The sequence below is a fragment of the Saccostrea cucullata genome, unplaced genomic scaffold (assembly GCF_032062105.1).
Source record: "Saccostrea cucullata isolate Sc308-1 unplaced genomic scaffold, CSIRO_AGI_Scuc_v1 ctg381, whole genome shotgun sequence".
NCBI classification, from domain to species: Eukaryota; Metazoa; Mollusca; class Bivalvia; order Ostreida; family Ostreidae; genus Saccostrea; species Saccostrea cuccullata.
In genome coordinates this window covers 136,449-162,923 of record NW_026925537.1, presented here as the reverse complement: position 1 = coordinate 162,923, position 26,475 = coordinate 136,449, and the positions used below count along the sequence as shown (strand labels likewise).

General features: G+C 32.5%; 1 protein-coding gene and 1 long non-coding RNA gene across 8 annotated transcripts in view; one reads left to right on the top strand and one right to left on the bottom strand.

The window, feature by feature from the left end:
* The window catches only part of LOC134269154 (uncharacterized), a 33,935-nt gene extending 26,855 nt beyond the window's left edge, over positions 1-7,080 (bottom strand). The window contains exon 1 of the long non-coding RNA XR_009992511.1: positions 6,579-7,080. This is a non-coding gene — a long non-coding RNA (uncharacterized LOC134269154). The remainder of the gene's footprint in view (positions 1-6,578) is intronic.
* LOC134269153 (nuclear hormone receptor HR96-like) overlaps positions 1-26,029 on the top strand; it is a 92,135-nt gene extending 66,106 nt beyond the window's left edge. For 6 of the 7 annotated variants that reach the window (XM_062751373.1, XM_062751375.1, XM_062751378.1 and 3 more), the window contains 3 exons: positions 20,140-20,356; positions 23,233-23,408; positions 24,555-26,029. In XM_062751373.1, coding sequence (XP_062607357.1) covers positions 20,140-20,356; positions 23,233-23,408; positions 24,555-25,365 — 1,204 coding nt within the window. In that variant the 3' untranslated portion in view covers positions 25,366-26,029. Of the gene's footprint in view, positions 1-18,633; positions 18,786-20,139; positions 20,357-23,232; positions 23,409-24,554 lie in introns of those variants that run through there. The other variant, XM_062751380.1, reaches the window with a different exon arrangement.
* Positions 26,030-26,475: the final 446 nt, after the last annotated feature.

The following is a 26,475-nucleotide window of genomic DNA, read 5'->3' as shown; positions in this document are numbered from 1 at the left end:
ATTTACACCAACTGATCTCTGGAAACTAGGTCACATAATGTCATTGTAACAGTATGAATATGTAAGAATATGTAAGAAGGCAGCTAGTGTAAAAGTGCTCCGCACAGAAATAGAATTATAAAGATGCAGCAAGTATGCACCCTCTGCAGGGCATGGGCCTAGAATCACAGGGTACCCCCACCAATGTGTCTCCATTTAATTGTGCTGGCATATCAGTCATTGCAAAAACATTAGCCAAAGTACCAGATAAACCATGGCAAGGTTTTTTTTTTTTTTTTGGACAGGTTTTTTTTTATGGATGAGTTCCAATGGCAAAATACATTCAAATGATATACATAAACAATGATGGGAGACGGATGATAATATAAACGTTACATGTGCCTGCAGTCTAGCTAAGACAAAAACAATATCTCAAGGGTTTATGAAGTACATTTGTGTCCTGTAGATTAGATTTAGAGAGATTTCAAATAAAGTTATAGGCTTTTTAAAAGCAAAGACAAAAAATTAAAAAAAGAGGAGGGGGTATAGTTAGTTGAATCATACATTATAAGTCTAGGCAATGTTCTTTCTTGCATGCTGCAATTTTATTTTATTTCTTTTTTTTTTTTTGGAGTAACATTTTTTTTGAACAAGAGTACTATGAATTAACCCCCTTACCCCCTTAAATTGTGTAGTTTTGATGACATAAACAGAAGATTGTATAGGGAACATGAAACTTGGGAAAGTCTTGAAAAATGGAAATACAGTATTACATGATTATAGCAAAATGTCATGCTTTCAGCAGAAGTTAAAATATTTCATGTGTACAACAAAGTGATATTCAATTCCTGTAATTTTTTAATATAATAATTTATTAACTTTTCATTAATAAATAATGTTTATAACGAATAGAAAATTGCTTCTACATAACACTTTTAGGAGTGTTGGCGGGGGGGGGGGGGGGGGGGGGGGTAATAGATTATACAGGTCTGATCTTAATACAATATATTTACCTGACTTCTCTTTATTGTACAATAATTTGACATATTGTTGTATTGACACCAAAGTCAGCCCAGTGAGGGTAGAGATAAGTTACAGTCTTATCATTATACTGACTGATTTAACATGCTTTAAAAGTACTTTGCAGATCGATTTGGAAGATTTGGGTCAATATAACCTCTGCATTGTTTAAATATTTGTACTGCATTATATTATGTAATCAATAGATGGCTATAGGAATAAAGATGGCTGATGGCTTCATCCCTTTACATGTTGTAATAATGAGAATGCATCAATGATCAAGCAGCAAATTTATGAGAAGCAACTAAGGGTAAAAACCTTTGCTTGGCTGCAGTTGATGAGATAATTTTGTATTTTGTTGTGATGCATCCCACGCCCAAGCTGATAGTCATTGATTTTTGAAAAAAAAAATTTGTCTGAAAAAGGTAGGGCTTAACTATTTGAATTTCAAGGGTGTTGTCATTATTATATGTATTAATATTTTATTTGTTTGATTGGTTCGTTATCGTAAGGGCACTCTATGGGAATTGACAGGTTTGAGATGGAACCCACCTCGTATGATAATGGTCAGTAATGTAGATCACAGGATCTCCTTTTGGGGTTCATAGAGTATTTTGATACTGGAAAACAGTTGGAATTACTCCCCTTTGATTCAACTATGTGTTTTTAAAGGCTATGTATATATGATATGTATTATCAAGAGAAATTTATTAATAACATTGTACTAGAAATAATATTTTACATTTTAAGAGTCAAGGTGCTGTATACCTATTATCTGCAAATATGTTCATGAAGCTTTTCAGAAAATGTATAATACATGCCATATATTTTCTGGATTTGGCTAATAAATTGGGATTCAGAGAATTTTTTACTTTTCTCATTGATAATTTCACAAACTATTAAGATTAATCAAGGATAAATGTTTTAGTACTTGACTAAAAAGAAATGTAAGTAGTGAATCTGGAAATTTTTGTGTCAATTTATATTTGAGTCAATATGCAATAGATTAAGTTTTGCTTTCTGAATTTTTATGCAGCTCTTGTGGTAGAAATAATTGTTTAATGGAGTTCAAAACATGAACTTTCCACAGAATTTATATTTAGTTTTTCTCTCCTCACTGCTAATACAGAGCAGAATTTAAGAAAGTAAAATAATCGCAATTCAGACCTTCAGAGGAGAAATGTCTCTCTCTTTCTCTTTAAATGAATCTGACCAGAACATAACAGTGTTTGTCATGTCCATCTTCAATCTTCCTGTCTTTCTGTCTGTCTGGTTGTCAAGCTGTAAGAGCATTATAGCCAAACATTCTTAAGAGATCATATAGAGAACTAAGGATTACATAATGAACTTAAAACAATAGGCTTATTTAGTTGGGATGAATCGATCACGGCTGTATCAAAAGGGAGGTTTCATTTATACAAATGTGTCTCTAGTAGCAGAGAATTCATGTCTTATAGACATTTTTATCCCTTCCCAACAGAGTTTGAGGGGATATAGTAATGCACTTAGTGGGTGGGGTGGGGGTAAGTTTGTCCTCAATGCGAAACAGAATTGATGTAATTTGCATCTGAATCAATGGTCATATGCTGCCTTGATCCTTGTGAGGGTATATGCTCTGCTTTGTGATGCCCTATTTTTTTCTTTCTTATTTTGTTTTCTCTCTTTCATACTTTTTATATTTTGTTTATGTGTCTGTGTGTTTTTAATGTGATTTTTTAAGATTAAATAAATATAAACAGAAAAGTTAATGTGTGCAATGAAGTTTATTAAGTTTATTATTTTTTCATGAAATTCATTGACTAATTCCTGGACTATTTATTGTTGATCCCATAATTAATTCATTAATAGTGTGGTGCCAGAAGGTTCCGCAGATTTTCCTTGATTTATTGATAAAAAATTACCTGTGTACTCTTATAAAATGCCGAGGCTATAAGCTTTTAGATGAATATAACGAGTACTCAGAATGCAAGTGAAACCAGAAGTGCAAGTCTGTAGGATCAGAAGAAGAACGTCAGCATAATGCATCAAAATCGAACTGATGAAAGAGAAAAAAATCTGTTTTATTAACTAACTGAATTTAATTACAAAATCAGAAGCTTCCATATCTGTAGTTAGGTTTTATCACTGTCTTTCATGGTGTTTTTCTGGGAGGAAATGAAAGATCATAACCTTCAGACATCCCATCCTTGATATGTACTCTACCTAGCTGACAGATACTATTGTACTTTTTTTTCCTATATTGTGTGCACTTATGTAGTTGATATTTGTTAGGGATTCACTGCCTCAAGGACATTTGTTTTTAAGGTTTCATCTATTCAGTATTGAGGATTGGGTTTTTTTTTTCTTCCTTGTTTATATGCTGTAAACAAATATCTCTACTCTGATTTTTAATTAATAGAATATTCTTTTGAGTCTTGTATTTCTTAACACTTCATGCATTCTTTTCACATTTTAATGACAGTGACTCTATCTACAGCTCAACAAAAAAAATTTTATATACTGTAAACCAACTTTTATTCACATGTGAAAAATTTTCGTGAGAGCCTCATCATCGCCAATATTTCTCACAGTGAACCGATCCTTAAAGTCTCTGTTTCTATTAACAACAGATCAAAAAAAGGCTTGATCACAAAAATTGATTGTGCAAACTTGTTTACCTCTGCTAAATCATGAAATAAAGTCACAAATAAAAGTTGGTTTACAGTATCTCCAAATTTAGAAAACAAAAAGGGGGGGGGGGGTATATTCTCAAAGCAAACATCATGTCTAATAATTCATTACCATTATCATCAAGAATAACAGGGTCATAATTATTCATCATATTAATATGCAAGCATCTCCATCTTTCCTATTATGAATAAGTTACTAAAACCATGTGCATTGGCCATTTGTACAGTCTGGAATGGCAACAACCCAGGGTCAGAATTTTAAATCAAAATGTATAGAAAACATGACTTTTCAGACCTTATTTTCAAGAACAACAGGGCTGCCATATACTACTACCATAAGCAACCTTATTTCAACTGATTCTTTAAGTTTATTGACCTCAAGAAAAATCTATTAAAATATGTTTTTAACAAGACAGGAGACATGAAGGCAGGAAGCAAATGACATTTTATTAGCTGCATATAATTGAGGCATCAATTCACATCAATTTGTATAAAGAAAAATACATATTTTGATGCTTGGTTCTTATGTCCCTTGGTTTGGAGCTGGGGTGGTGGGGTAGATTCCACTTTATATAAGCTGCAAAGAGAGATAACTGCTGAGATGTTCCCATTCATTAAACTGAATGCTACTAGGAGTCCCATGGGATTAATTAGCTTTCCTCCTGAAGAAAATCCAGAGCATTATCTTTATCTGTCACATTGAGATTAATTACCACCTCTGTCTGCAAATGAAGTTTGTTTTGAAGTTAAATCAATTTGGGATGCTATGAACACTCTGAAATGTGGATTTAAATATAAATTTTTATTATTTATTTTTGTTTGATAGTTATGATTTCATTGAATCCTAAAAAAAGAAATAGATTAAAGAAGATTTTTTGATTTACCAGGGTACTTTTTTTTCACTTTTTTCCTTTTTTTTTTTTTTAAATATATTAATTCAAGAATGTTTTTAATTTTTAATGTAGTTGTATAAAAACCATATCATTAATACTGAAAAAGTTCTTATTGTAACTTTAGTGTCAATGAGAGAGGTACAATTAATCCCTTGGGATTAATTATCTAGCCTGCTGCAGAAAATTTAGTAGGCTTCTCTTGCCTGCTTTAAGATTAATGAAAACCTTTGTCTGCAACTGCTGTTTGTTTGAAATTTGCCTTCATGATATTTGCTCATTGAAGGCTGGCATTTTATATAACACAAGCAAATTGTTTAAATATAAATTCAATGTTAAGTTGTTCTTTACTGCCTAATGTAAATACAAGAATATTATTTTCAGGTTTTTGAATATTCAGGAATAATGTTGAAATTTTAATTCTTTGCTTTTTCTTTGTAATTTATTAATCATTGAGAGGGACATTTTCTAAACTGATATATAATCTATTAAAATCAATCATACATTTTATTAGATATAATGTGTTATCAGTCAAACTTGTATAAAGATGAACACCCACTTATAAAAGTAAGGAGTCAATTCTTACATCACGGGTATGAATCCCACTATGGGACGTGGAGACTCGTCCTAAGTGCCGAGTATAGGGTAAAATTTGCATCTCTCCACCGGCAAGTGGTAACGTCTCTGTATGAGGGAAAAATTCTTGAGAGGGACATTAAACAATATACAGTCAATCAATTGTATTAAGATTTGTGTTTATACAGTCAAACTTGCTTATAATGAACCTTTATAAATAGAAATCGTGGTTATAAGAAAGTTATGTTTTCCTACCATCTCATGCCATAGAACTAAATTCTTGTATGGATAAGATAAGTGATGTCCCCAGGAATTACAAGTTTGACTTCTGTTTAAACTGTCAAATTTATCATGTAGTAAATTAAGTTCTACTGACCCCAGAATATACGCTGCACAGGAAACACATTATATGAGACGTCAAGTTGTCAGGATGCAGTCATTAAATTTAGCAAAGATTATAGAATAGTATCCATATTTGTAGCTCTATTGAAAGCAAGTTGCACTGAAATGGAATCATGACCCTTGTTAAATAGCACTGGGATATAAAAAGTGATTCATAATAAAAGTTTGCTGAATTCTATATGGGTAGATTTTCTAAAGGAATGCAGCATGATATTTCTCTTGTTATATGACTATAAATGACACAATCACGGAGTGCATGTAGACAAGAAAAATGAATTTGTATCTGATGAACTGTAGTGATTGTATTGGACTATAAATATCAGTGTACTGCAAAAGTGACAATGAACTGGCATCAAAACATTTATCAGTTCCTAACAGCTAAAATGTCTCTCTCTATGGCTTTTCTCAATGATCGAATAGCTGTTTAGCATAAAATTATTTTTTTTTACATTTAAAGTATACATCATTCTTGAAAGGGGGATGGGGGTCCAGTTTTGTATCTTGAAAGAGGTTTAGTGGAACAATTTTTCACAAGCAACATAAAATAAATTTGCCACTATTTTTTGTCACCATTTTTTTTTAACAGAAATTGAAGCAGTCAGAGGTGTTTGATTACAAGCTCAATTATCTTACAAATGGTTGATATATTACACATGATTTGGTATTTATAAGAAGTCAGCCAACTGCAGTATAAATCAAACTCTTGCACAAGGAAAACTATTGTTATGCACATTTGATGCAGATTGCTGTGGGCCATTTTTTGTGGGGTGGGAATGGATTTTGTTGCTGACAAAAATATTACATAACATTTGATATTTTGTTCTGATAAACCCACTCAGTTTTTTCCCATATAACTATTAAAAGGGGAGGTGAGGTCGTGCCAACTTAAATGGCAAAAATGTGCATCATAACATGTCACAGCGACTTTTTATATGTAATCATAGATGTATATTGACCCCCCAGGGACCCAGAATTTCTGGATATCAGCCAGGGGACATAGAAACAAAATGTGTTTAAATAATACAGAAGTACATATACTTACCTTGAGTGAGTGCTGGGTTCTGTTGAACAGGGCATCCCTCAGATGATATTTTTTTATTTGTGCAAAAAAAAATATTGAAGCTGCTTGCATAAGAGAAGTGATGAAAGATTCTGTTGAAATATTCCTTATCTTTCACATCATCCTGAAGATAAAATTGATAGAGGAGAAAAAAAATATAATGGAAATGTATGTAAATTGCTTCCCTTCACTGTCCTAAAATGGCTTTAGGGGAGGGGCTTAGTCAGAAAAGCTAGTCACTGATTGGCTGAGAGGGAATTTTGCACCAGATGAACTATGCGACACAGTTTGTTTACTAAGCCAGTTGATCAAGTGCTTTTGCTGGTTTAGTGTTGTATTGAGTGCAGTACATACAGCAGTGTTATTCCGTAACATTTAAATCTACTAGCCGGCAATCACACACGCGTGGGTTGTGTGAACCTGTTTATTGAACAATTCATAAATATTTACTCATATCCGTGGACTGGTCAGTTAAACGTGAAGCTGTTACAGCACAGGCTCACAGTTTGGTGTGACACAGTTATTTATGAATGGATATGAAATGCTGGAACACTTTTTTTAATGGATTTCAATCTAAGATAGAAGAAAAATTAAGTTAGAGGCAATCTTTGTGACCTCTTTAAGTGGATGTTTTTATTATTATTTACTTTTTGACGTGAGTATATAGTTGGAACTGTGTTTTTGGATTGATTTGAAACATTATATTTGCCGAATAATCCACCTCGCTGTATATGGACATAATGTTTTCTGAATATAATGGCCATCATGTCCCCCAGCACTATGGGGGACCTCATGGACCCCCACCACCCCACCATCATGGGGGACACATGCCCCCCGCTGGTCATCACCATCCCATGGCTGGACCCCCTCAGTCCTACAGTCCCTACATGCGACCGAGGATGGATCCAACAAGTGATGTATTCACCTGTTTGTTTGGCGATCTTTTTGTCAAATGGTGAGTGGATCAAGTGAAGTTTGAGGGGTTTCTTTTTTAATGCCCGTTTTTATTTTTGACAGCTGCAAATTATATTTAAAAAAAGAAAGATGGAAAGTTTCTAAATATATATGTTCTATTTTGTTTAATTAATTGCTTCTGGATTTTTTTTCTTCTGATGGTTTATGTAATATAGAACGGATTAATTTGTTTGATGGATAGATGTAGGTTTTTGTTATTAATTATGAATTATTCAAAAGAATCGGTCATATATTTTTTTTTTCCATGAAATTCTTTTACTTACTATTATCTGCATAATAATTCCATGAAATATATAAAAACAATCTTAACTTAGTCATACAAAATATAAATATGACTCAGAATTTTATTATTCATCATGTTACATATTGCAACCTATTACACACAGAGAGATGTATGTAAACTTGTCAGCGATTTTTACTTTTCTGCGTGATTTAAATGCATCTGAGGTGAGGTAACAGGACGAGACCCACTACAGATAAGTTGTGGCGTTTTCCTGAGTATTGCTCCGTGCATAAGATCTCCCTTCTTACACAGTTTTTCCCTGGGAAGTTGCTGGATTGACTATTTCCGCTCCTTAGATTTTTTCTGATGCATGTCGACCATAATATGGTTCAACAGAGATTTGTTTTTTTTCCTATCTTACTTGTTGATGCAATTTTTAATGCAACTTTAAAGAAAAAAAACCCTTTATGATCTCAAGCATTTGCTGAGTGTTAATTATTTTTGTGGATATATAGATCTCAAATTTTTTAGAAAAAGGAGTAAGGAGAACAAAAATATTATCAATCATTAAATTACATAGACATTCAACAACTATAAAAATTTAAAAAAAAAAAAAAAAAAAATGAAAAGAAAAAGAAGAATGCAGCTTTTTTTGTAAAGTGATGCACAATTCTCAAATAAGGCCCACCCATGTTCTAGCATTGCACAAAATGCACTGTTACAATACGAATAATCATTTGAACATCTTTATTGAAATGGAAGTGGTAAAATATTAGCTGATTTACATATGTAACTGTCTGATTTACGACTCTAAGACTGTGTTATCCCCTGATAAAGGGTTTTAAATACATGATAAATTGATGTGTCTTTAGACATGTTTATGACTCTTGTGGATCTCAATTTTAAAAAACTTCTCTTGTATGTCTTTGTTTTAGTGAAAGCGTAAACAAATCAAAACTTATGCTTCATTTCATGTTGCTTGTTTAGCTTTTTGAACATAAAGTTTGTGTATTTTGATCTTGGGATTAGTTCCTAATGTCAGGAGGTTACCTCGGTGGTCGACATATGATAAATATATGATTCAATCTTTTGTACTCTTGCGAAAGTGTGCATATATCCTCACAAAAACAGAGTTTTTTTTTTTACCCCCGATATTGCATTTGAATGGGTATGTCAAATGTTTAAATATTTCAAATACGCAATAAACAAAAAGATATAAGTGTAAACAACTGTGCAATAAAAATGACTTGCAAAAAAGCAGGAATATTTTTTACATTGATAAACTAAATGAATGAGAACTTCAGAAGTGTATAGAAATATCCTTATAAAAACTTAGTTGTTACGGCCCTTAATGATTTGTTATGAGCCACGTAAACCCTCATTTCGTAATTGGCTCTTACAGTTTGTATGCTAAGAAGCTTACCGTACCTAAATGCCCATTGTAAATATTTTTAAAGGTGGGGTATTTTCATCAAAATACTCTTAACTTAAAATGTCCATAATCTTCATAACACTGTCCCTTAACCCTGTGGCTAATATCTTTTCCTTTATTTTTCTTTTTTGAGTTTGATGTTTTGTAAAGACCTTGTATTTTATCTTCAAGCACACGTCTCTGCAATTTGCTTGTTAAAATTAACAGCAATTTGTAGGTATTTTTCCTCCTAAAGAAACGGGGATCACATGCCTTGCAGATATCGTAGGGTAGAATACAGCGCGTGACAAAAATACGTCAGTAATTTCTCAGCTAATTAAGTTTTCCTTTTCTTTAGTGTGTGTAATCAGGGGAAAAAAATTGGTATTTTGTTGAATAGGATAGGCTCTTTAATATATGGGGTAGTTAAAATTCAAAAGGGGACTTATTTTGGGGGATCTAAAGTTTAAAGTTAGGCTATCTTGTATCCAGCTCTTCCCTGTTTAAGGGTTAAAGAACAAACTGTGTGCAAAAATGTTAATTCGGTAACTGTGTAGGACAGAACTTATTTTAAATTCAGCATATAAAAAGATATTTGCATTGAATTAAGACTCCATCTTGGCCTGTGTGTACTGCTTTCATTCAATATATAATACAGATGAAATTTCTTTTTTTTTCTCGACATGCATATGTAGACGTCGACATTATGATTAATAAATTCATTCAGTTTCTCGGCTAGGTCAAGACATTTTCTGAAATTGAAGGAAGAGTTGCACATCAATTAGCCCACTTTGAAAAGATATATCTATCTTGGTAATAAAAAAAATGAAATTGAAGTAAATTGTCCAGTTAAAAATTGTAAAATGTAAAGCAGAAATGGGAGGCAAATATTCTATCGAATAACACAGGTAAGGCAGAAAATCGTACGTAGCATTTATCTTGTTTTCACCCATAAAAGTCATCAATTTTATGTTAATTTTTATGGTATTTAAATATTACATGTATTATATTATCAATATGCTCTTTTGATTTTAAGTTACAATTGTATGTATACATCTTTTTTTATGTAATGAAAGGAAATGATCCATTTTCGAATTTAGTATGTACAGTGTATTTGACAATCCTTTTTCCTTGCATGGTCTTTTTGAAAACACCTGAACTAAATTTTGCAATTCTGAGATCAATAGCACAGCTGATCTTCCTAGTTCCTGTCTAGATAATCACAGATATAAAAAAAAAAGGTCATTGAAACCATCATCGTTAGTTTTATGATTTTGATGAGGTGAGAAAAAAAATTATAAGTGCAACTTTACAGGATCAAAGGTCCACTGTGAACAGTTTTGACAGCAATGTTTGTCATTTAAAACAGATTCATGACACATATATTGGGTCAAATTTATATTTATTATGTTTTCCAATCTGAATTTTTACATAGATTAATTAAAGAAATGAAATCTCCTAAAAAAGAATTCAGCAAATTAAAATAGTCAGTTGCAAGCAGGGAAAGTGTATAATGCATTCAAAATATGTGTGCTTAAATTCCTACATGTTATAAAACTTTCCCAGTATACAAGTCATAATGAAGCTACAAGTAATAATTTAAGGGAAACAATAGCAGGTTCATATGTTAATAGATTTTGATTATGACTACAGCAAAAATTGTCACATTCCGGGATTTTTTCCCTCTTTGGTGATCACTTCTTTGACATTGGTCAGCACGCACTTTCAGTGGTCATCTTGGACAGGATTATGTATTCTGGTACTAAAAACCTGACGTCCCATTATAGTTAATGACAGTAATGCAGAATACACATATCAGAGAGGCCCATAAATTTCCAGGGTCAAGAGGCAGGTTAAAGGTCACTTAGGGTCAAACACCTCTCTGAAATCTGCACCAAATAACCTCTGTCAATATTGTCAGAAGATGGCTCCAAGCTAAGTTATAATTAGCCTGTAGAACTATTAACAGTCCAACAAACACTAGGAGATTTCATATAAGCTGATATTTGATACTATGAAATTTGGAGAGCTATACTTTGTTCAAGGCTCAAATCATTATAAAAAAAATTAAAAGGAAAGATCTTTAGATAGTTTGAAATTTTTAAAAAGATAATTGAAGTCTAGGCTTATAACTGTTAAAATTTAGTGTTAGAACAAGTTAATTTTGAAGGTTGGATACAGACTTATATTTCTTTCTGTCTGAGAATTTATATATGCATGCATGGGAATTCTTCATTATATGCATCTACTTAACAAAAGTAGATTCAATTCTATGAAAACAATATTTTTCATATATATTTCTGAAAATCTTTATTTTTTTTTTTTTACTTACTATTTCTGATAAATGATAAACGAGTAAAAAGCATATTAATTAAAAACCTATACAATCATTTTCAAGTGTTTAAAAAAAAAAGTAGACTGCATGATCACCACCTGGGACATCAGCCACATGCACATATGTAAATGTTTGGGACAGCCTTAAGGCTTTGCTGAATATTATAGATGTATTAAAAAAAAAGCTTTACTTAGGCTGGACTCGGTCCAATCTATTCAGGATTTATACAGGCATAAAGTCAATTACAGAATTTCAATGAAATCCCAGTGTTGCAAATTCAATGTCAATGGGCATATTGACGTTCTTCGATTTGCTTTCAATTTCGACATTGAGAATCGTCCAGTGTGAAAAGTCGAGGGAATCTGATGGGGTGAAATTCGATGGAAGAATTCGTCTGATTGAACTACAGCAATACTAATGGAAAATAGATGAACATCCTTAAAATATACGTTCACAGGCTGTCGATGTAACCCACGTAATGTCTGTGTGCAAGTTTCATATCTTGAGGGTTCGAAAGAGGCTAGAGAATTTGAAGCATTGTTAAAATATATAGCGGCAGATGTATATAACTATTAGATAAGAGGAATAATTTGCCTTAAAATGTACAGACGCATACTTCAAGGTTCATCATTAGGTTAAATGATTTCTAAGATAAATGCTGATTTGCATTTTATTTGCCTTTGGATACATGTCACAGAGCCTATAAAATAAGAACTTTTCCAACAGACTGTACATTTTAAAGTTGTTACTGACAAAATAGATTGCATGTATGTCTTCCATAAACTTAATCCCTCTAAAGCTTCCCTCAGAATCTATTAAATGTTGATAAGAAAATCTTTTTGAAAATGGTAATTAGATAATCATGGTTGTGTCTGACTGTTTCCTTAGTTGGCAGATCTGATAGAAAAAAGGTGGGGAAGACAGAATTTCTGGGGATGGGAGTGATTTCCCTTGAAATGCAAGGGAACCTTAATTAGAGATGTAAAGTCCATTTATAAATAACAAGCAAATTGAGCTAATCAGGACTGACACGGGATTAAAGTAGGCCTCAGAATTCGTCTAATTATAGACCTTGTGATATATGGATAGGCTGTTATGGACAGGAATTCACTAAATTTGTCTCATACACAAGTCTTGTGATCTAATTTCAGAAAACTAAAATAAATTCATTCAAATTGTTACCTGTAAAGGTTGACAACTCTTGTTTGAAATTAGGTTTTCCTTAAATTTGCAATGTTGATTAGGAGCTGTAAGATGATTTCTTACAGCTGATAGCAATTTTTTTTTCCTTGACATTTATTAGATTGAAACATGTGTGCAATAAACATGGATATTATGCAATCGAGAATTTTATGAAAGAACATTTGAATTTACGTAAGTCCTTAACAAATGTTGTATAGAAGCGCTAAATTCTGGTATGTAAGGATTTTTATCCCAGGGAGACAGTTCGAGAGTTAATGCTGGCTTAGTTTGCATAGAAGTGTCACCCAGAGACCAAGTTTACATTGAATCAGTAGATACAATAGGACAAAAAAAAGTCAGACTGTCACAAAGATATAAACTATTCTGGTATTTCTTACGTAAACTAGAATAACTCATTTGTGATTTTGTCTAGGCTTATAAAGAAAATACATTTTATATACAATAATTCCTTAAAGATAATAATTGGGCATATATCTTAATTTAAAATAGAGACTATTGATAAACAAGAAAAATTTTAGAAAAAAAATTATATTTGATTAAGAAAAAACCTTCCCTAAGATAAATGGTAGCATAAAAAAGGTCTATTTTTATATACATGTAGTTATATGTTTAACAGTATTTAAAACAATATCTTTTTGTTGTACTGACATTCATGTCTCTACATATATTGATAATATGGTATACATGACATTAAAATCCTGGATTAAGCACTTTTAGTGAAATCAGATGTAAATTTAACTCAGAGCTGATTACTAATTCTAGAAAAGTGCTGCTCACTGACGGGATACATCATTTCTGAAAAACAAAATGGGAATTAATTTGAATATAAGGTTCATTGAATAATAATATTGTTTATAGTGTGTGCTCAAAAATTACATATTTGCACTGTATTTCTTGGATACCACAAGGCCATACCAATTTAATTTTTTGCTCATTGTACCCACATAGTCGTATCTAAACAAAACTATACAAATAATTTTAAACTAAATTTCCCGCATTGGGGAAATAATGTGCTAATTTCTGTTCTAATTCTTATTCTATTTTTCATATTTTATAAGTCTGCTTACTTTACAAATCAGAAAATTCAGTAAAAAAATTTAATTGTCTGCTTGATTTTTTTTCATGTTCTGCCCCTCAACATTAAAATGTAAAAAAAAAAATAATAAAGTTCTTGTGACTATATATAGAAAATGATTTTTCGATGAGTCTCGTCACTGTAATGGCTCTTGGGTATATTTAACAAACCCACCCACCCTTAGCTTGTTCACTGCAAGAGTAATCAATGGTGTTTCCTATTATAACGTAAGTAAACAGCCATTGGAGAAGGGGAAATAGCTCTGTAATCCAATCAGTATCTTTTTTAATGGGTTCAATTTTGATTCATCAGCGGGATTCTGTATGGTAATTAAGGTCTGGCTACAACCACTCATTTTAATCTTGAAACTCAGAAGTACAGCACAACCTTTATCAACTGGGTCAATTGCTTTATGCACTGTTGAGAAAAAAGTACACTTTATAATATTTTGCTTGAGTTTTTTTTTTTTTGAATGATAAAAATTCAAGTCTTCAAAATGGATGATAGGATTTTTTCGGTTTGTCAGATATGATCATTCTTTTTGCAGGTAAACAGTTACCTTTTATTTGTTATGAAAAATTAAGAAGTCAAAAGTGATTGAAAAGGCTGTTAAAAGTGCTTGAGGTTTAATATGTATGAGGGGTCTCATCCATATTATAAGAAAAATTAAGGTACAGTTGAATATTTCCAGAGACACTGCATGACTTGTGGATTAACCACAAAGACCTGGAACCATTGGGAAAAGTTAATTGGCCTGACTACGTTAAAGGTGACAGCTAGCAGCCATATTGAAAAATATGTTTACTTTATGTTATATTGGTCTCAACTGTTTTTCATATGTGAACAAGTCCTTAAGAGCGAATTGCTTGTGATGTTTTTCCTACATTGAGTTAGATACTTGCAACGAAAATCATATAAACCTTGAGTCAGCAATTAAGTCCATATGTAACAAAAGTTAGGGCGTGTTTATAAATATTAAATACACAAAAAGGTTAAATGAGAACAATGAATTGGTTTTTGCTTAAAAGTGCATGTATTTAGAAGTTCTAATTTTATAAACCAAGGGTTAGAAGGTTAGTGTGATAAATTTTCAATGTTATAAAAGAACTGGATTTTTTTTCTTTCAAAAATTCAGAGTTGGGAGTAAAAATGAATGATTTTTGTAGCCCAGGTGTCAAAAATTAATGATTGAAATTTCAAACAAAGATGTCTTTCTTTTACGTTGACTTTGATCTGAATTAGTGTACATTCTATCTTGACATAAAATCATTCTTGAGGCTTTATTTCAATCTTAAGAAAGAACAAATTTTACCCCAAAGATTGTAGATCAGTAATGCGATGTGGGTATGTTTCATTGGACATAGTGTGACACGGATTCTTTTTCTTTAGTGGCAGGTTCCGTTAAGGGTACACGAAACATTGATTTTTCAACAGATACTTTAATCGGCCATTCATTTCCACAGCCACGACCCTGCATTTTCCCAAATGATAACAAGAAGAAATGGGCTACGAACATGAGATTATTTGTACAAAAGTTTTAAACAATGGCTTGTGACACACAAAACAAGTTAAAAAAACCACAAGGTTTCAAAACTATGATTCATGAAAATCTTCTTTTTCATTTATTTACTCGAGTGTTTACAGAGGGTGATATCAAATCTATGTTGGGAGAGGTCACTTGGTGCAAGCAAATACGATTCTATAATAGCATGAGAATTTTCCCTAAATAGAGAGTCCAGAATTCCTGTTGTGTTTTTTATTTACGATCCTAGCGTATTTACTGCCTCATAATTAGATATCTGTGGTGTTATGTAGGGTAAATTATAAGGATATTTTTTTATATTGTGGTCTTCCGTTATTATTTTTATGGCTTTTTTGTTTGGATAATTTAACCGTCAGTCAGAATCTTGCGGTTTCCAAGTGAATTTTTTCTTTGTTACATTAGCAAATGTAAAATTGATAACAATCATATGCAGTAACCTATAAATTAATCTTTTCATTTTGAAAGGGAATTATAATTAATAATTTGATTAAGAATGCTTTTTAAAAATAGCTGAATTAAATTTTTTTAGTATTTATTTTTTGAATGCGAAAAAACCAAAAAGATTTGAATTTTTGGGGGTATTGAATTTTGCTTCATAGGAAGTAGAGAGCATTGAAGTTCACTGCACTTAGATATATATCCATCCACCAAGACTTTAATTAGAAACAAAAAAAAAATTCCAATAAAAAATTGGACACTGCTATGGCTCATTGCTGGGAAGTATCCGCTGTACTCCAGTGTATTGCATTACTTGTTAGGCATTGTCACAGTTGAAGTATTTTGGGATTTTATTTCATTGAGTAGGCGCAACAAGGGAAATGTCTTATTTTTGATGAACTTTATGTATCATCAGCAGCACGCATATATTTATGTTTGCATGCACTTTCAATGTTTGTGCCAAAGTACAGAAGACCCTGTAGCAATTGAATCTGCAGAACCTTTTTCTGACATTTTTTCTCTGTAATTTATCAATATTTATATAAAATGAAATTGGCATTTGCTCTTAAGTCCTGAACTATAAACAGATGTGTTGGAGTTTTGTGTTCTGCTTTTCTTATTTCTTTGTAGGAAAATATGTTGGTAAACAACAGTCAAGGGAAAAAATGAATTCTTTTAAACAAGGAATTCATGTATGCAATGCACTTTCAGGTTTTTTTTTCACTTTCTTTAACATGATAATACAACAATTCTCAAGAGGAAAATGATTTTTAAAAAGGGAGGGGGAGATGCACTGTAGAAGAAGTTGAACTTGCTATCTTTGAACATCAGTGTCTGGAAAACCATGGACTAACTACTATTTTGACTCTGTTTTCATTACCCCAGTATCTGGATTCTTCAGATGTTAGTGGGCCATTGAGTTTGAGTTAACAAGGTTTGACTGTATGTAATATAATTACAAAACACATAAAGACAACTTTGTCTAAAAAATCTCAGTAGAGAGTGTAGCCAATCAGGTTTATTTTGTTTTTAAGAATGCTCTGTGTAAGTGATATTGAGTTTTTAGGGGGGTTCTTAACTCAGGTGTACTAATTGCCCTTTGCTTAAGAGGCAAAATTAATGTGAATATAAGAAGTGGAATTGTCTTCTATAAGTTTTCTATCAACTTTCAAAATGTTAAAAAAAAAAAACTTTCTTCTGCCGTTTGCATTTTTCCCTAGATATGAATGACCCAGTACAACCTTTTTTCCCTGGTTGGTTGAAGTAAAAAAGCTGTTCTATTGAGTTTAAGAAAACAGACACCCCAGGACATAGAATTAATGAGATGGAGCCTGTATTTATCTAATAGGCCTAGTCCGTCATGTAACTTCATTCTGACATCTGTTGTTACTACTTTTTTTTTTAAGAGCGCTCATTTTTCAAGTTGTGGCTTATGATGAAATTGTGTATCAAATAGCCATTTTTATCTATTCAAGAGGGTTTCCAAATGAATGAGATTAATTAACACAACAATTTAAGAACAGCATCAAGGTTTTGAATTTCAATCTTTCCTGCACCTGTTTTGCACCAGTTTTTCTCTCTCAAAAAAAAATTTTCTTGTGGGAATGACAGACACAAAGTATTTTCATATGATTTAAAAACATATTAAGCAAGATGTTACAGTAAATGAATAGAACCTGCCAAGATTTTTGTATAATTGTCAAACACAATAGATAAAGTGTCGTGTTCACTCTGCTTATAGCCACATTGCCTCTCTAATTATTATGCTAGCTGCGATTTTTTTCTGTAAACATGAATTTAAAGAACAAATTTAAATTTGTTGGATATTTAGCAATCTGTTTTCCCAAGAGTTCACAATTTTTGAGCTGAATTCAACTAAAAAGAAATCATTTTACAGTCTTTTTATCAAGAGGCGCAAGGCATTTAACTTCTGTAAATATTTTCTTACAAAAGGTTATTGGGTGCAGTTTTTCTTTCGACCAACTGGGAACTGTTTGCCTAACTCCTTGACATTGAAACAAAGAATGTTCAGTAGCGGTTTGTGCTTTGGGTTGTTTATCCATCAGACGTTAGGGCTAGAAAGCAAAAACTTGTAAAGCATAATGGAATATAATTGCAGGTGACAAAATTAATAAAGGTTACCGTACATAATGATAAAAACTGACAACTTGGACTTTGATATATAATGTATGGGTGGCCTGATTCTTTAAAAAAAAAAAATCAGTTTATTTTGATAAGAGTTTTTGTAAAAGAAAATTTGATAGTCAGTAATTATGGTTAGCAAATAACATTACGGTAGGTAGAAATATAGGATTACATGTAAAATTTTCAATGAGCTAGGCTCTAAAAAAAAAAAGGCAATAGAAAATAATGATTATTTTTGCATGTATTGACATGGAAATTTTGTATTTCACATTCTGAAACTAATTGTGCAAACTAATGAAGGATAGTTTAACTTTATGGCAGAGGATTTGTTTTGACTTGTCAGGAGGAAAAAGAAAAAAAAAACCATATATCTGACATGATCTTGTGAAAAATGTACCAAATAACCTTTCATGGATGACTGCATTTCTTCTTGGAGCTTAATTTCCAGCGGAGGAGGTATAAGGCCCATGCAGATCTACAAAAGTAAACCAAGGCTGAATTAATCTGTTAATTAATACTCCATTATTATAAAAAAAACTTCTAAACAAAAGAGAAAGATTCAGCTTAAAATCAAAATAATTAATCAGTGAAGAGGGTCAGGTAAAAGAAATAGCTAGTACATGTAGTTATGTCCCAACCCACACTGTGAGCTTAGACACACAAGAGTTATCTTTCCTGAGCAGATTTTATGTTTGTTCAAAAAAGTACACAGAGTTTTATTTTTACAACCTCAAAAGATGGCGGCCATTTTGTTTTGTGTGAGTGAGAGATTTTTTCGTCAAAGTGGGTCAACAGAAAAAATCTAATGGGAACGGATTGGTGAAGGGGTGACCCGGTGCAGGTAATCTGGGGGGAAGTCATCCGTAGCCTGGCATGAGATGATTAGAAAACCATCTCTAAGGTTCCTTTCTTATCATTACTGCTTGTAAAAAATATACCTTGAGAAGAAGAGGTGTTATTGAATAACTACCATGAAGGAAGTGAATTAGGCAGAATGGGTGTTTAATACGGTGTAATTTTCCCGCTAAACACATCTCTCAAGCCATTCAAGTCTTTTGAACATAATTTAAGTCATGATAATTTGATTTTGGTTGTCTATCTCTCGAACAGGAAATGAGATACTTCATTTCTATAAACAATTTTAGCCAAATATGAATGAGTTAATATTGGATCAGTGAGTTTTAATTAGTTTATGTTTTAATTAACTTTTAATACCTAAATATGCATGTGCATATAAATAATATGTATGTGCATGTCTTAAGATTACTTATCATATATATATTCATAGTTAATTAAGGATGAAGTCACATTGTTTTAAGCTTTATTTATGTATAGACCCTTTTGGAACTTAATTTGTCTGGTTATGCTGTTTAAACCTCTTCGAAATCAAATTTTGAGGAAATACCAGCTAAAACTTATAATACGTATTTTGTTAATTTTCCTCTGAATTAGACAAGGATTTTTCAACAGCTGATCTCTCTTGAAATTACCTCTGGTATCATTGTGCTAAAGTTTTTTTTTCTTTGTTGAAGAGCACCATATGATGCTATATAAAAATTTATTATTAAATCAGGAATACAGTTTCTTGGGGATATAAATTGCTACTAGCTTAAAAAAAAAATTTCTTGGGTACATTCACACGTCTAAAAACAGTTCATTAAGTTTAGGTTGTTTTTATGTGATTTACACGAAGTTACGAATAGAAAAGGTAAACATCTCTTTTTGCCATTTAAACATGTTAATTGTAGGGGTAGACAAAATAATATCAACTTTATATTGAATGTCATATACTCATGATTTTCTTTTTAACAATAAACATATATGATAAAAGTTAGAACAGTTTAATTACACTGTAGTAGCTGATTAAAGTCACATGGCATGCAAATACCTTCATGGAACAAAATATCACTTCAACTTCTACTTGATGGCAACACCTAATGGGTAATGATAAAAGTACAAAGAATGGATACAATTGTAATTATAGAAAAAAGATTTATCCCTCCAGTAAGTAAGCAATAAACTAGGCTGCTTAGAAAATCAAAAAGGGCAGGTTGCTTTGTTCCTAATTAATTCTTGCATCAAATGTCATCAGACACATGTCAGACGTCCTTGTATATGGATGAAGGTATTGCGTACTGATTAATATTTTTATCCGGCATTAACATTCTTATGGTATTTTTTTTTTCATCTTTCAGCTTCGAAGATTCAAACAGTAATACCATGCCCACCATGGCGAACCCTTACCATCGACCAATGGACATAGGTTCAAATGACTTGTCCCACAAGGCCCGTAAGAATAAGGAGGATAAATACTGTGGGGTTTGCGGGGACAGGGCACTGGGTTACAACTTCGATGCTATTTCCTGTGAGTCTTGTAAGGCCTTCTTCAGGAGGAATGCTCCTAAAGGACTGGTAAGTAATATACTCACAGAATAGTAGAAACTCAGTAGGGCTTAAACAAGCCAGCAAAGAAAGGTATACACAGAACTGCTGATGGTGGGTCTGGACAAATAAGTTAAGTACCCAAGGAAGTGTAGAAAATCAGATGGGGTTGGAACAAAAAGTAAAGGACTCAAGGAATTATTAAAAGAAGGGATGTAATTTGATGCATGATACAGGAGTGTTATACTGATTACAAAATTACCACATTTTTCTGTCATGTCGGCAATGCTACAAATCTTTTGTCAAAAGTGAACATGAAAACAAATGTATCATTTGATTGCTTTAAGAAAATTGTTTAAAAAAGAGTAAAAGATTGTAGCTTAATTTACGACTTCCCAGTAAATTAATATTTTTTACATTTTAAATGTCCAATGGGTTTTTAATGAAAGAGGAAAACAAATTATGGTTAGATTGTTTCATTAATGATAATAAAAGGAACTGTTTTAAAGGAAATATAATCAAATAAACTTTGAGCTATGTACCTTTTATCTGTGTGCATTTGAAAAATAAGACATCTCTCTGATGAGATTCAGCTGAAAATTTGGCAAAGTAAAGTCGCACTGTTTAACACTGAGAGTCTTACCAATGCATGAAACGCAGTAGTTCAGATACTGGGGGTCCCGATGTACAAAGTCTACACTGTAACAAATACTCTAGAAATCGACAGCAATGGCAGGGACTAGACTGACATTGCCACAAAAGAAATAATTAGTGTCATTGTGCTCACTTTGTTTCTTTGACTGTCAACACCCAAGTTCAGCTTCTTTAATGACAGGAAAAGGAAGGGCTACTTATAAACTGAAGCTAATCTGATAGAAAAATATAAGTATTGTGAACTGACGTGGTAAACAAAAATATTCATGTACACTGTACACATGCAAATTATACAGCCAGATATTATATAATGTTACTTTGTGAGGGATAGCAAATATAAACAAGCATTATTATCATATGCTACTGAATGATGTGTTTTTTGATTGCTCATAAGAAAAATACCGGGTATAATAGAGGCTCATAGTCTTAGAGAATATAAAAATTGTATCATCAGAACTTTGAAAATGTCAAACTTAAAGTGCATGTATTACTAACAAGATATGTAATTATCTTGACCTTCATGTTGAGGATTATTCAGCGAATTTTTAACAAAACAAACAAAAAAAGAAATAATTAAATCTTTAAACCTGAAATAGCACACCAAAAAATGCTTTCAAATTCTAGAGCAGATGTACTGATATTTCAATCAACGTAAGATTTTTTTTGTCAGTTTCATTACAGATAATTATTTTTTTACTGTAAAAGCTTGAACAAATATTTAAAAAAGAGAAATTTTGGGTGTCAAGTTGAGAAAATTTGATATCATGATTAGAACACAATAGAATTTGCACTATTTCAGGCTTGAAAGAAAACATCATTTCTTCATCCATGCACTGACAGGCAAATTAAGACAAAATTATTTTAAGAAACAAGCAAAGTTAGAAAATAAGTTCAGAATCATTAAAGAATCATTTTTTCATCCTGATGAAATAAAAGCAACTAATACTGCAACAATGAAGGCCCAAAGAAGGATATATCAGATATATTTTAGAAATAAATTAGACCAAAGAAAAGAAGATTTTAGTAACGACTTATCATATAACAAAAAAAAAATTCAAAAGAGGCAGTAAAATATCATGACGTCTGAATTAATCTGTGATGTCTTGAGATATGAACCTGGTTTGTCATTGGCAACATGAACTTTGTCTTATTATTATAATAGAAAACTTCTTTTATTACAAAGAGAACATCTGTGCATTTCACTGTATGTTTTATTTGCAAGTATAGTCCAATTATTTTGTGGAAATTTTTCCATTGGAATCTTGGTCACACACATAAAGCGTGCTTCAAATTTAGCTTTTAAGATTCCAGGAACTTTAAGTGGAAATTGCACTTTTGCTATAATGAAAACCATAATTATGAAGTTTTATATACATCAAAAACTTAAAGATGCAAGAAATTTTAATTTGACTTTTAAATTTGAAGAAAATTTATCTTCATTAACATATTTATGATAATGGTTTTAAATAAAATCAGTCAATGCATTCTTATTGAATGGAATTATTCCCCAAATTATCAATGATCAGGCCCGTTTTTGACATTGATTTTCAGTTAAAATCATCTGTGTTTAACAGGTGTCAAAATTTAGTCACACAAACCCCTAGACATCTGAATGCATATGTGATGTCTATCGCACAAAACCAACAGGGGAGGTTTTATAATGGTGTATAGAAACGGACAAAGCCAGCAGTATATCGCTTTTAAAAATCTCGGGTATGGTCTGTTCATGCAATTCTGATGTACTTTGTCGGAGTCTTTTGTGCGTGAAGTAAACCTCTTTTTTAACATATTTAGCAGAGTTCATTACCCAAATGCACTGCAGAGGTGTTAACTAGAAAATCCCATTTGCAAATAGTTTGATATATTTTGTGAAATATTTTTTTAATGAACAATGATTGAGCAAATGCACACATAGTAACCAGTATCCATACAACTAGAAGATATTCACTCCTTAATTACTCAGTTATGTAATTCTACATAAATTATACATTTGTATAGTTATACAGTATACATATTAGAATATTAAAAAAATAAACTTGCATATAGGAATTTAATACAAAATACGAGAATTTTTATAATCATTGCACTTTTGTAAAAGTTAATTCAGAAGTTAAAGGTTCCTCTCAGCTAGATCCTTTTGCTGAGGTGCTAGAAATTTTTGTCTGTATAGTGGCAATATACATAAGAACTACATGTCTGTTGTACTGTTACTGACACATTTAAATAAAGCTTTCCTATGGGTTTTTTTTCAGGAATACTTCAAATGTCCATATGAGGAGAAGTGCAAGATGGACGTCTCAAATAGGCGATTCTGTAAACGATGTCGCCTGCGAAAGTGCTTCGAGATCGGGATGCGGAAGGAGTACATTCTGACAGAGGAAGAGAAGCTCCGAAAACGTCAGCGGATCGAGGAGAACAGGTTGATCCAGTGTGTCTTCGTTCTGATTACATCACACACAACACACTCTGTCTAATCTGTCTCTAACATTACTGGCCCCGAGACCATAAACTGAGAACACGTTGGTTAATTCAAAATTTTGATTCTGTCTATCTTAATGTTTATTTAACATATGGTTTTACAATTTGGCAGTTATGTATAATATTCAAATTCCAACAAATGATGCAAATTTTGTTTCATTATAATTTTTTTTTTTTAGATTATACTGATTTGAAATTTTGACTTAAGTCTGTTCTCAGTTTGTGGTCTTGAGGCCTGATAATCCTGTCAACAATTCCTTGTATTCTTATAGTAATTGTATAAAAAACATTCAAACAGTAACTAGCTTAAAATTCCTAAAATATTCAATCTGATTCATTGTTTAGTAAACAAATCTCAGTCCCATTATCTTACAAACAAAATTCCCTTTTTTTCAACTATACAACTCCCATGCCCAATCAACAAATTTACTTTGTCTCATTACAGAGTCATTCTCTTAGTTCAGTCAGCTGATCCAGGACTTCATAGTCCACTTGACAAACTAAATTGATCTCCTAGTCCTATCAGTCAACAGACTGGCCTAGTCTTGTAATCAACATTTCCATCCTTCCTTATGATAAATGACCCTTATATAAAATAGGTCCAGTTCCACAGCCCATAAAGGAAGTCCATACTGTCACATATTCAGTACTCCAGTCAAATTGAAGTCTACTCCAGTGTCAATAAGTTCCTTTTTGAATTCTCAAGAGAATGTAAAATATACCCTACTCTCTGACATGTTGTCTGTCTGTACCAATTAATAGCTACAAAGTAAATTAGTAATGATCACTGAACCATATTGGCTAAAAATCCATAGATTGACTGTGGTACAATATTCATAACTATATGAAATGTAAAACGGGGCATGCAGAGTACCTTTCGTAGTCTTTCTTCTGAAATTTTTTTTTCTTACTTTTTTTATGGAAAATTGCATTAAATGTAAAAATAAAGTCTGAGTTCCATTCCTAAGTAAAGAGAAAAAAATTGTATTTTTCATGGCTTTCTAATACAACAAAGAAGTGAAAAACATACACAAAATCCTGAAGAGAAAGTAATTTGTGAATATATAATATTTAAACATTTTGTTAATGTTTTCAGGAAAGTACGAGATGTAGACAAGACAAAGACGCAATCAGGAATAGTCAGCACATCAGAGAACAGACTAAGGGCGTTAGAACCTGATGAGGAGTACATGATAAATGAAGTAGTGGGAGCTTACAGACAATCTTTGGAGGTGTCCATTGCTTCAGAACTGCCAAAAGACAAACCGCAAATGCACATGAAAGACTTGGTAAATATTGCAGAATTGAGTGTGCGTCGAGTGATAGACATGGCCAAGAAAATCAAATCATTTAAGGCATTGTCACAAACAGATCAGATTAGTCTTCTAAAAGGAGGCTCCATCGAGCTGCTGATTCTGAGGTCGGTGATTTCATTTGACAAGGAGAAGAACTTGTGGTTGGATCCGCTGGATAGCGAAGATCACTCCATGGACATGAAGAATCTACAAGAAGGAGAGGGAGCCACTTTATTTGCCGAGCATATGAAGTTCACCCGGTCGCTAGCCGTCGACCTCAAGGCTGACGAAACCATGTTGATTCTCCTGCTTGTTATATCGCTGTTCTCACCGGATAGACCAAACATTAGTGACAAATCTTACGTTTGTCAAGAGCAAGAGAAATATGCTCTGTTACTTCTAAGATACCTAGAGTCTAGGTATTCTCCCTTCACTGTGCGTGCCATTTACCCCAAACTGTTGATGAAACTTACAGACATTCGCGATCTGAATGAGGAGCACTCCCACGTTCTTCTGAAGGTCAATCCGGAGGGGATTCAGCCTCTGATGAAGGAGGTCTTAGACATGAACCTTAAAGACAATGGTGGCGGCAGCTGTGGAAGTCCTATGTGATTGATGTAGATAGATAGAGATTGGGGGAATAAACTCAGTTTTAATGACATAAAAAAATTAATGTCCCAGTGGGCACATGTTGTGCAAGTATGAATGGATGAAAATCTAATTTTCTGCTTGTGTTTTTTTTTTAACTCTATTAATGAATGTATGATACTGACATTTAGAGAATACATAATTTTTTTAGAATAGAACATGATACAGCCACCCATTTCAGATGGACGTGTGTGGCGGTGTTAGGTCCGCAATCATAGGGCAGTTCTCTACAGCTAAATTATCTCATTCTTTTTTCTTCCTTTGATTTTTTGTATGTAACTGAAAAAAAATGAATTTCTGAAGAATTTGATTTGTTTTTCCCAAGAAAAATGACATGCAGAAGGAATAAATTGACACTGCTGTTCTGTATCTCCTGAGTGCTCAACCTGTGTGCTTGTTAGCATGTGTCTGAATTTTTTTCTGACTGTAAATATTTTATAGTCTTGCCAGAGTTTATAGTATTGCTTATAATGGAATATTATATATTTTATTTCTCTGTTTATGATTTGTATTCATCATAGTTAAACCACATATGTTACATAGATGGTCATTTTTTCTGCAGTGTATTCATGTTGGTCATAACAATGGGTCGAGCTCTTGACCACAAAGTCTGATAATAATATACCAGCCATACATATATTTATACCCCCCGCAAACGAAGTTTGGGGGGGTATATAGGAATCACCTTGTCCGTCTGTCCGTCTGTCCGTCTGTCTGTCTGTCTGTCTGTCTGTCCAGTTGGTAAGGCGATATTTATGCTAACATTTTATTGATTTTGGTAAAGTATACTTAGTCCTCTGGAATAACATTCCAAATAGAAGAAATATTGGGAATGAACCAAATTCTAGGCGTGTGAATCTTAGATTTCTTGTTTGTTTTGATTGGTTTGTCGAATGACAAAGACTGTCAAATTGAAAGTATTTGAAACGTCCGTCCGTCTGTCTGTCTGTCCGTCTGTTTGTGCAATCGTGTCCGGTCCATATCTTTCTTACAGAGGGACATTAGAATCTACTACTCCACACTAAGATTGCTCATGACCTAAGGGTGTGTCATGACCTTGACCCAAGGTCATTT